This window comes from Oncorhynchus masou, chromosome 27 (assembly GCF_036934945.1).
Source record: "Oncorhynchus masou masou isolate Uvic2021 chromosome 27, UVic_Omas_1.1, whole genome shotgun sequence".
In the NCBI taxonomy this organism is placed as follows: Eukaryota; Metazoa; Chordata; class Actinopteri; order Salmoniformes; family Salmonidae; genus Oncorhynchus; species Oncorhynchus masou.
The window spans coordinates 33,488,193-33,500,207 of NC_088238.1; the positions used below are offsets into that span (position 1 = coordinate 33,488,193).

At 44.1% G+C, this 12,015-nt stretch overlaps 1 protein-coding gene across 4 annotated transcripts; it reads right to left on the bottom strand.

Annotated features, from left to right (window-relative positions):
- Positions 1-17: 17 nt before the first annotated feature.
- Positions 18-11,853, bottom strand: LOC135516051 (uncharacterized). 4 transcript variants are annotated; one of them, XM_064940043.1, is made up of 13 exons: positions 11,330-11,853; positions 11,013-11,052; positions 9,776-9,917; positions 9,552-9,684; positions 8,444-8,501; positions 8,056-8,271; positions 7,743-7,873; positions 7,364-7,530; positions 3,104-3,219; positions 2,754-2,781; positions 2,495-2,595; positions 1,312-2,128; positions 18-687 (listed from the first exon to the last, which is right to left on the bottom strand). In XM_064940043.1, the coding sequence occupies exons 1-13, from the start codon at positions 11,350-11,352 to the stop codon at positions 443-445; spliced, it is 2,217 nt and encodes a 738-aa protein (XP_064796115.1). In that variant the 5' UTR covers positions 11,353-11,853; the 3' UTR covers positions 18-442. The 4 variants fall into 4 exon arrangements, with proteins under 4 accessions (XP_064796115.1, XP_064796113.1, XP_064796114.1 ...); XM_064940041.1 differs by having other exon boundaries at positions 7,364-7,527; positions 9,776-11,853; XM_064940042.1 differs by having other exon boundaries at positions 3,104-3,216; positions 9,776-11,853.
- Positions 11,854-12,015: the final 162 nt, after the last annotated feature.

A 12,015-nucleotide genomic window follows, 5' to 3' on the forward strand; every position in this document is an offset into this window, starting at 1 on the left:
CGACTTACAAATTCTTTGCTTTAATTCATAAATGGGGACATCCAATGTGTTTATGGTGAACGGGTGCAATTGTTTCTATGTGAAAACAAATGAAATGCATTGTTTCTATTCTAGATTATGAAGAAGAACTAGTGAAGATTTAAAAAAAATGCATCCAGTGCTGTATAGTATACATTTGATTATTGTTGCTGTAAATGTTTTGCTAGAATTTATATTCTATCAAAGTAAATATATTCATGAGAATCTAGAACACTTAAATATGTATTGGGAAAAAATAAACTAATTATCTTGCAATGTCTGGCTTTCGTTTTAATGTAGAATCCCAAGGGCATTGTTATAAACCTTTAAATATGCAGAAACAGATTCTGTGGTAATGGGATGTTGTTGATAGTATTGTCCACAACTCTTAAAGGGATACTCTCCTCTCCTGTCCTTCCCACCTCTAATCTTTTTTCCTCTGCTTCAGCATGAGCAGAATGTCTGCTATTTCCTGAAGTGTCTCAACCTCCTCTGAAAGCCTGTTAACTCCGCTCTCAGCAGTGACCTCCTCCCTCTCCTCTGCACTCCCTCTTCGTTTCTCCTCTTTGTCATCTGGAACATCTTCTCTAAGAGGAACATTCTCAACAGGTTCCAGGACCTCTCTTTCATCTTCCTGTCCTCTATGCTGCAGCTGCTCATCTCTCAAGTCTGGATGGAAGAGAGAAAAACATCATCAGGGAGCAACATCCATTTTCAAAATACTACTGAAAATACAAAAAAATAACACCATTATGAATCTCGGTCCATAAGAAAATAACTGCAATAAACTGTATGGAAGAATGTCAACATATTGGGGACACTGCCCTGTGTAAGGTGCCGTCTTTCGGATGGGACGTTAAACGGGTGTCCTGACTCTGAGGTCATTAAAGATCCCATGGCACTCATCGTAAGAGTAGGGTTGTTAACCCCGGTGTCCTGGCTAAATTCCCAATCTGGCCCTCAAACCATCACGGTCACCTAATAATACCCAGTTTACAATTGGCTCATTCATCCCCCTCCTCTCCCCTGTAACTATTCCCCAGGTTGTTGATGTAAATAATAACGTGTTCTCAGTCAACTTACCTGGTAAAATAACAGATTACTAAAATAAATATACAGATCAGAGTAAATATCATTGCAGTATAACGTGTGCTTGTTACACGCATTCACTAGCTTTACATTCAATCGATTATCTATGACAAATTGATTGATTTGGAAATCATCTGCCATAGATATGTCTATATCGGCTACACTGATTTGTTAATTACATTTAAAAACATTTGCTATTTATACCTTTTACATCATTGGTGGTGAGAACGTCTAGTATAGAGGTAGTGGGTCTCTGAATAAACACTCTACTCTCAGTGTTAGTGTTACGACACTTGTTAGAAGGGATGATTGATGGATGGTGCCCAGTTCCAGCCTTGAGCTCTCTGGCTGTTGATTTTCTCCATGGCGTTTGCTCTTCTCCATCCTTCCTGGATCTGTCTGATAATGCTCTGTGTGTCTGTTGTCTCATAGACTCCTCTCTGTGACTTGCCTGCCCTCTGGTAGTTGGGGTCGGTATTACATTGTAAGCAGACTTGTGGGATTCAGAGTCCATGAGGTTGTTCTCTTTACACTCCAGTCCAAAACTGCACTGAGTTGAAACGTCCGATGTTGGACATTTCGAGGTGATGGTGGTGACAGTCTGTGTTCCCATTTCTCGTGTTTGTGTTTCTCGTGTTCCGGTGGCTTCCATCTTTTGTTGGTGAATCTCAGAGCACTGTGATTCAGACAGAGGACAAGATGGGACATACTGATCATTTATAACCCTAACCTGGCCGTTACTGTCATCTGTAACTGCACAGCCTGACCGTCTATCAGTGTAGCCGGAGCTCTCCAAAGCTCTCTGGTCTCTATGATCTCTCTGGTCGTTTCCACAGTTCCCTGTGCATTGAGGCCTAGTGGGTGGGGTGTAAGGTCTGGGTTGAGACTGAGGGTGACCCAGTTGTTGTGTGTTCCAATGTGATGAGACTTGGCTGAGGATAGGGAACTCTTCACTACAGGACCTCCCTGTGTGTGACTGTGAGGATCCACCCTGGTGACACTGGTGATAATCCTCCACCTCCTGATATGACATTTAAAGATTAGTATGAAAATATGCAGCCTAAGTCCCAGATCTGTATGTGATGTCTTGTCAACTCCATTGCTGTCATTGTCATGCTACGTGACAGCAATGGAGTTGACGAGACAGCACAAACAGATCTGGGACTCAGGCTAAGAAATTATGTTGATATTACCACGTAAATGCAAAGCAGTTACTATGTAACAACATGTTATAAACAGTAATTATGCAAACTTATAAGAGCAACTAAATGTAAAGTGTTACCAAGTCAGTAATGGTAGGCCTATGGGGTCTATGGAAAATCAAAGCATCCCCTTACAGTATATTAACCAAAGCAGATGTAAACAGTATTAATTGTTGTTTACTTACGTCATCATCAGAGTCTGAACTAAAGTAACCTCCTCTTGGAGAGTAACTGGGCGATGATTCGCAGAATTCCTTAGGACCATGATGAGTGTTTCCAGGACAAGCTGAAGACAGATCTGCAAGTAAGTCTCTACCAGGTTGCGTCCCAAATGACACCCTATTATTCCTCATTAAGGGAGTAGGGTGCCATTTGGGACTCAAGCCATCAGTGTCAGACAGATGGTGAACAGCAGATGATTTTGAATATACTGTGGAAACTTACATGAGCTGACATCAGTGCAGTTGGAAACCTGTTGGAATACAGGCGTAACAATGAAACAGGCTAGCCTTGACTGTATGAACACATTTCCCCTTACCTTTACCTACTATCATTCTCTCATCAGGTCCTCAGTGGCTCAGTTGGTAGACCATGGTACTTGCATTGCCAGGATAGTGGGCTCGATATCCGAGACCACCAGTATGTAAAATGTTTGCACGCATGACTCTAGTAGCTTTGGAAAAACTGTCTGCTAAATTGTATTGTATTTTATCGTCATCATTGTTTATCTCTGAAATTATTCCAATTCTGCCACTAGGTGGGATTAGACACCTGATGCTGCTGCCTGCAATTACCTGAGTCAGAAAATCAGGTTCAGGGTCTTGGCTCTGTGATTCATTCACATCTCTGGAAGACGTTGGTACTTCCTCCTTGAGATATATCTTAGACATCCCCTTCTTAAAATTAGCTGCTGGGATGAAATGACATACATACAGTACCAATCAAAAGTTTGGACACACCTACTCATTCAAGGGTTTTTCTTTATTTTCACTATTTTCTACATTGAAATAACATATATGGAATTATGTAGTAACCAAAAAAGTGTTAAACAAATCCAAATATATTTTGTATTTGAGATTCTTCAAAGTAGCTCTTTGCCTTGCTAACAGCTTTGCACACTCTTGGCATTCTCTCAACCAGCTTCCCCGTGTAATGTGGACGCTGGGAGTCGGGAAGCAAGTGCAGGAGCCGTCCCCCACGATGTCGGGAGTCCAGTAGGGATCTGACGGCATAGGCGGGACCTCCCTCGACGTCCTGAGGAGTGGGTGGGTGTTGTGGGGGACAGCATCAGCCAGGGGACCAGGAACCACCAGAAGGGAGACATGAAATGAAGGTGAGATCCGGTAATCACTGGGAAGCTGTAACCTATAAGTCACCTCGTTAACCCTCTGGAGAACTTTGGACGGCCCCACAAACCGGGGACTCAGCTTCTTACAGGGCAGGCTGAGTGGGAGGTTCCTGGTGGAAAGCCAAACGGTCACCAGGATGGAACATGGGCGCCACACTGAGGTGGCGATCCACCTGCTCCTTCTGGCGATGGACGACACGCTGGATCCTCACATGAGCATCACTCCAAACCTCCTCTGTGCGCCGGAATCATTCGTCCACAGCAGGGGCCTTGGTATGGCTTGGAGTCCATGGAGCCAGTGAGTAAGCCCAGTGGAGGAGTGACGTAATGAATTCTGTGGATATTCCACCCAGGGAAGGAATCAGGCCCACTTCCCCTGCCGGTCCTGGCAGTGACTCATCAGGAACCTCCCCAGCTTCTGGTTCATCCTCTCCACCTGCCCGTTGGACTGAGGCCGGTACCTAGAAGTGAGGCTGACCGTGACCCCCAGATTCTCCATGAAAGCCCTCCATACCCGTGACATGAATTGGGGGCCACGGTCAGAGACAATGTCCTCCGTGAAGGCCATTAAGGAAGGGTGACCAGAGACAGGAATAAACTGGCATGATTTAGAAAATCTGTCCACAATCACCAGAAGGGTGGTGAAACCGTCAGAGGACGGGAGATCGATAACAAAGTCAATGGATAGATGAGACCAGGGACGCTGAGGCACGGGAATGGGAAGGAGCTTCCCTGCTGGAGAGTGCCGTGAGACTTACTTTGGGCACACACAGAACAGTAGTTGACGTAGCGAGTAACGTCCTGCGACAAGGTGGGCCACCAATACTTTTTTTTGACATTAAGGTGGGCCACCAATAATCTTTTCCCCATTGTAGATGCGCTCAGGAGAACAGGTAGTGATTAAGGATGTCCAGCGACATCCGATTCCAGCATATGACCAGACCGTGATTCTCATCCTTGACCATGAGATGGTTATCAAGAGCTTGAACTGTGAAAGAAAGGGATGTTTTCCTGGTGGAGGAGAGCGGGTATGAGGGGATGTTCAGAGAGGATGCAAGGATCTGGTCAATTCCCCGCGGCACCGGAATCCACTAGCGTTGTAGAAACAGTACATGAGCGACAGTTAGCTAGTGTAATCGACACTAAAAGGGTTTAGCAGAAACGGATGAAGATGGGATACTCACACCTGCCCCAGGAGGTGGAAGATCACGTGACCATCCCTCTGGGCTTGTGGATCCCGAGTTGGGACGTACCGGACACTACTGAAGCTGGTGCCGCCCTTGACCACTATAGAGACAGAGCCACAGCTGTCTCCGTCTGCGCCGCTCTGCCGCGGGGAGGTGTGTGACCGCTACCTCCATAGGTTCAGGCTCTGCTACAGAGTGTTCACTGAGGGAAGGAGAGAAGCGATGTGGGTACGGAGGCTCCCGAATTAGATTATCCAATCGGATGGCCATCGCGATGAGTGTGTCCAAGGAGAGGCTGTCGTCACAACATGCCAGTTCCGTTTGGACCTCCTCTCGCAGTCCTCTTTGGAATAGTGTACGGAGCACCTGCTCATTCCATCCACTGGATGCTGCTACTGTCCGAAAGGTGAGCGCGTAACCGGTAGCAGTCTGGTCATCTTGCCATAGTTGGAGAAGGCGCTCACCCCCCTCTCTGCCCTACGAAGCCAGCTCCTCCTCTCTCCCAGACGGCCGTAGCCTGCTCCAACGCTCGCCCAGTCAGCAGATAAATAACCGTGGCAACCTTGGACCTCTCTGTGGTGGGGGCTCCCATCTGATACGCAAATTAGAGGGAGCACTGGAGTAGGAAGCCACAACATTTAGATGGGGTTCCGTCATATTTATCCGGGAGGGACAAACGGGCATCGCTGACCTGGGCGGACAGCTGAATGGACTGATGTGCTGGCTCGCCGGGTCGACTGGTGGAAGAGTATCCTCTGCTAGTGGAAGGCAACGCCTCTCGGGCATGTTCGAGACGTTGAAGACTGCAAAGAACCTCTTCCATAGCCGTCCCCAGTTGCGCCAGCTGGTCGTGGTGTTTACGAAGTAAGTATCCCTGTTCGTCGACCGTCTGGGAGATGCTCTGATTTCCTGCTGCTTCCATTTGGTGAGGCAGTATTCTGTAACGTGGATGCTGGGATTCGGGAAGCAAGTGCAGGTGGTGAGTTTAATAATAAACGGAACATGGAGCAAAACAAGAAACACGAGTAGTGTACAGACATGAAACACATAGTCAATACTGCCTTGGGAATGGAACTAAGGGAGTAACAGATATAGGGGAGGTAATCAGAGAAGTGATTGAGTCCAGGTGTGCCTCATGCCTGGAGGTGTGTTGGGTCATTGTCCCGTTGAAAAACAAATGATAGTCCCACTAAGTGCAAACCAGATGGGATGGCGTATTGCTGCAGAATGCTGTGGTAGCCATGCTGGTTAAGTGTGCCTTGAATTCTAAATAAATCACAGACAGTGTCACCAGCAAATCACCCCCACAACATCACACCTCCTTCTCCATGTTTCACAGTGGGAACCACACATGCAAAGATCATCTATTCACCTACTCTGCGACACGGCAGTTGGAACCAAAAATCTCAACTTTGGACTCTCAGATCAAAGGACAGATTTTCACCGGTCTAATGTCCATTGCTCATGTTTCGTGGCCCAAGCAAGTCTCTTCTTATTATTGGTTTCCTTTAGTAGTGGTTTCTTTGCAGCAATTCAACCATGAAGGCCGGATTCACGCAGTTTCCTCTGAACAGTTGATGTTGAGATTTGTCTGTTACTTGAACTCTGTGAAGGATTTATTTGGCCTGCAATTTCTGAGGCTGGTAACTAATGAACTTGATCATCAACAGTTGAGAACTCCATGTCTTCCTTTCCTGTGGCGATCCTCATGAGAGCCAGTTTCATCATAGCTCTTGATGGTTTTTGCAACTGCACTTGAAGAAACTTTAAAAGTTCTTGAAATTTTATGGATTGACTGACTTTCATGTCTTAAAGTAATGATGAACTGTTGTTTCTTGTTGCTTATTTGAGCTGTTCTTGCCATAATATGGACTTAGTCTTCTACCAAATAGGTCAATCTTCTGTATACCCCCCCCCCCCCCCCCCACACACACACACCTTGTCACACCACAACTGTTTGGCTCAAAAGCATTAAGGAAAGAAATTCCACAAATGAACTTTTAACAGGGCACACCCGTTAATTGAAATGCATTCCAACTGACTACCCCATGAAGCTGGTTGAGAGAATGCCAAGAGTTTGCAAAGCTGTCATCAAGGCAAAGGGTGGCTACTTCGAAGAATCTTAAATATAAAATATATTTTTGATTTGTTTAACAATTTTTTGGTTACTACATGATTCCATATGTGTTATTTCATAGTTTTGATATCTTCGCCGTTATTCTACAACGTAGAAAATAGTACAAATAAAGAAAAACCCTGGAATGAGTAGGTATGCCCAAACATTTGACGGGTACTGTACATCAATAAAGAGAGATTGGCAAACTTTATGCAAAAACATGTATCATAGTTTTAGTGAAGGGACATGATTAATAGCCTACATAATGCACACTAGACATGTATGCGTAGCAAATGGAACCCTATTACCTACAGTGCTATACTTCTGACCAGAGCCCTATGGGCCCTGTCCAAAAGTAGTGCACTCTATAGGGCATAGGGTGCCTTTTGGAATGCAACAGTACCTTCACTTCCATATTCCTCATTACTGCAGGCCCTGAAGAGTGCTTTCTCGTGTTGCTCTTCACTCTCTATTTGGTTGAGAGAGAACTCCAAGGTGTGGTCTTTGCCCTCCGATTGGTTGATAGAGAACCCCACTGCGTGCATGACATGGTCTCTGGTGTCTGTGCTACTGGGTAGGCAGATGCATACCCCATTCGTCAGTGCACGTTATGGAAATATCAACTAATACATCTGTCTTCACAGATGTAATCAATACAGCAATGGAAATCAGGATAAAAATAATATCAGTTCAGGGGGGGTTGTCAATCTCGATAATGTATGAACAGAAGATGCTGCATATCAGGTAAAAACACATCTTTGATATTTCAGTTCAGTACTCACTCAGGCTCTGTGCCTCCAAACAGTACCCTGGACATAGTGGGGGTCATGTTCAGCTGCTGTTTGGGTCCACTTGGTCCTGTGGCCCATGGGGAACACTCTCTCCTCCCTCCTGGCTGAGAGAAAGGTCTAAACTACAAAATCAAATATCCATTATGTTTCAGTTATATTTTTTCTTTACTTTACAAAACTGTTAGTACAGTGGAATGAATGCACATTAATTTGTCTTTGTTTCATGTGTTTGTGGGGTAGAGGTGGGGTTAAATCCATTCCAAATGAAGGAATACTGTTACTATGACTGTATTTGAATGAATACCTGTAGTTGCTCTGAGGTGGAGGTATCCCATGGGGTTCTAGGGGAGCAGTGTAGCTGTGGCTGGACCTGTGCTATCTGCTGGAGGGAGAACAGGCCTGCCCCTGAGGAGGAGACTGACGACGATGCCGAGCAGAAGGGGCTCAGGGTGTCCTGGATGCGTTGCTGGTAGTCTGACGTACTGGTGTCTGACATGTTCGACTCCAGCACTGGTGAGAGCTGAGAGCAACAACCAATGAACCAGCCAAATGTCACAAGGTTGAGTCAACATTTCCATAAAGCTTACTGTATCTGTATTTTCAGAAATATGATCAAAAGAGTACTAGTGAAGTAAGGTGATGTATTTATGTTGTCAGAAAAAATGAATCAGTGTGAGTAAATGCCGACTGACCTGTCTACACTTGAATCCATCAGGAATGCAGTGCTTTCTCTTTCTAGCAGTCTGGACACTAAAATACATGAGTAGTACACTACCGTTACTACAAATACTTGAATGTCATTAAAGATGAGTAACTGTTTCACTTTTCCTCCTAAAATTATTCTATAATTGCTTGACGTGATCTTCCTGTCCGGGTTGGCGCCCTTCCTTGGGTTGTGCTGTGGCGGAGATCTTTGTGGGCTATACTCAGCCATGTCTCAGGATGGTAAATTGGTGGTTGAAGATATCCCTCTAGTGGTGTGGTGGCTGTGCTTTGGCAAAGTGGGTGGGATTATATTCTGCCTGTTTGGCCCTGTCCGGGGGTATCGTTGGATGGGGCCACAGTGTCTCCCGACCCCTCCTGTCTCAGCCTCCAGTATTTATGCTGCAGTAGTTTATGTGTCGGGGGGTTAGGTCAGTCTGTTATATCTGGAGTATTTCTTCTGTCTTATCTGGTGTCCTGTGTGAATTTAAGTATGCTCTCTCTAATTCTCTTTTTCTCTCTGTCTCTCTCATGACCTGAGCCCTAGGACCATGCCTCAGGACTACCTGGCCTGATGACTCCTTGGTGTCCCCAGTCCACCTGGTCGTGCTACTACTCCAGTTTCAATTGTTCTGCCTGCGGCTATTGAACCTTGACCTCTTCACCGGACGTGCTACCTTGTCCCAGACCTGCTGTTTTCAACTCTCTAGAGACAGCAGAAGCGGTAGAGATATTCTGAATGATCGGCTATGAAAAGCCAACTGACATTTACACCTGAGGTGCTGACCTGTTGCAGCCTCAACAACCACTGTGATTATTATTGTTTGACCCTGCTGGTCATCTATGAACATTTGAACATCTTGGCCATGTTCTGTTATAATCTCCACCCGGCACACCCAGAAGAGGACTGGCCACCCCTCATAGCCTGGTTCCTCTCTAGGTTTCTTCCTAGGTTCTGGCCTTTCTAGGGAGTTTTTCTACACCTGCATTGCTTGCTGTTTGGGGTTTTAGACTGGGTTTCTGTATAGCACTTTAAAATATCAGCTGATGTAAGAAGGGCTTTATAAATACATTTGATTTGATATATATAACCGGTACCTGTACAAAGGCTGGCTCTCCACAAGGGAAAGCCGTGATGGGGAGCAAGGGCTCATGGGTAACTCCAGGGGCCCCTCCCTCATCGACTTGGGTCCTCCTTTATCATCAGTGATGTGAGTTATCTTTGGCTGATCTGGAACAAAGTTATTGTTGTGGGTGCGTGGGATCCCTTTTCAATGTTATTAGCATTTATCCATAATCTATAGATTCCTTTCTGAACTCACCATTGTTTTCTTTCTTTGCAGCAATCTGGTTTACTATGAATAAAGTCACTAGGTCCATACTTCCAGAACTGGCTCCTTTAGGAGAGGTTGGTATTCCTAAGGTTTTCATCTTTCTCTGCATTTTTTTCTTTTCAAAGAATTCCTGATAAAATGTTGGCATATGTATTATCATGTCACATACACTACCGATCAAAAGTTTGGGGTCACTTAGAAATGTCCTTGTTTTTGAAAGAAAAGCACATTTTTTGTCCATTAAAATAACATCTAATTGATCAGAAATACAGTGTAGACATTGTTAATGTTGTAAATGACTATTGTAGCTGGAAACGGCAGATTTTTTATGGAATATCTACATAGGCATATAGAGGCCCATTATCAGCAACCATCACTCCTGTGTTCCAATGGCACGTTGTGTTAGCTAATCCAAGTGTATCCTTTTAAAAGGCCAATTGATCAGTAAAAAAACATTTTGCAATTATGTTAGCACAGCTGAAAACTGTTGTGCTCATTAAAGAAGCAATAAAACTGGCCTTCTTTAGACTAGTTTAATATCTGGAGCATCAGCATTTGTGGGTTTGATTACAGGCTCAAAATGGCCAGAAACAATTAACTTTCTTCTGAAACTCATCAGTCTACTCTTGTTCTGAGAAATTAAGGCTATTCCATGCGAGAAATTGCCAAGAAACTGAAGATCTTGTACAACGCTGTGTACTACTCCCTTCACAGAACAGCGCAAACTGGCTCTAACCAGAATAGAAAGAGGAGTGGGTGGGTGGCCCCGGTGCACAACTGAGCAAGAGGACAAGTACATTACAGTGTCTAGTTTGAGAAACAGACAGCTCACAAGTCCTCAACTGGCAGCTTCATTAAATGGCACCCATAAAACACCAGTCTCAACGTCAACAGTGAAGCGGCGACTCCGGGAGGCTGGCCTTCTATGCAGAGTTGCAAAGAAAAAGCCATATATCAGACTGGCCAATAAAAATAAAAGATTAAGATGGGCAAAAGACAAAACACAGACACTGGACTGAGGAACTCTACCTAGAAGGCCAGCATCCCGGAGTCACCTCTTCATGCTGGTAATTTGCGAGTAAGTTACTATTTAATGAAGCTGCCAGTTGACAACTTGAGAGGCATCTGTTTCTAAGTGACTCTAAACTTTTGAAAGGTAGTGTATACGGTATTATAATGTATACAATATGGGACCTTATTTAAGGCCACTGTGGGTTTAACTTACCCTCTGCTTTTTCATGTCATTTCTCATCATAAACCGGTTCCTAAATATTTATGATGGAAAATCAAGTTAAAATTGCTATTTAAAAGGGGGTCAATATAATGTTTTTTTAAAGGGGGTCAGTATAATAATTTTGTTAAATAGTAATAGTTACGTTACAGTTCTAATGTTATTTGTCAAAGAAAGAGAAAGTTAATGTTGAATATTTGCTAACAAGGTTTTCTAAAACTCGTTCCACCCAGACTGTCAAAAAGCACATATGTGAAAGTGCTAACGTTAGTTTAGCAAGCTAACGTTAGCTAGCTAGCTGTCAAACTTACCTTGAACCACCGACCCAATTCATTTTGTACAGTAAAATCAGACAGAAAAAAAGGAACTCTATTAGGCCATGTATTTTATCAGTACTTTTGAAATGTATCTAGCAGTATAAAAGAGGTGACCGTTGTTGAGTTTTTATGAAACATAGCTAGCTAGCTACTAGTGAAACTTTCTCATGAAGTAGCCGATTATAATGATGCTTCAGTTGAGTTGACAGGTACAGCGCGTGACACAAAGATGCTGGAGCCAAGCCAACAGACGTCAAATAAATGACGTAAATGACGTCGCTACTATGTCCCTCTCAGATATGAGAGAGATGTTGGTAGTAACCATGTTATAACACTCTATAACAAAATAACATTATTATTGTTTCAATTATGACATTAGTTAAGTGTACTATACACAGATGCTGGGCAAATAGTCACGATACAGTATGTACAGTAAAACGTACAGTAGGACCTCATTTTAATATGTCACTCACAACCGATCGTGTCTTTCCGGGGTGTTGCCCAAATAAAACACTGCCAAACCAAATGACGGAAATACTGGAACGTAGCTAGCGGTTGAGTTTTCTAGCTGAAACATCGCACCATTGTATGAGGTAGATTGTTTTTCCATCATGATACTAACTCCCGGTGGGTGTAGAACGGAATAACATCAAAGAAGACTCGCTCTATGATCGCTTTGT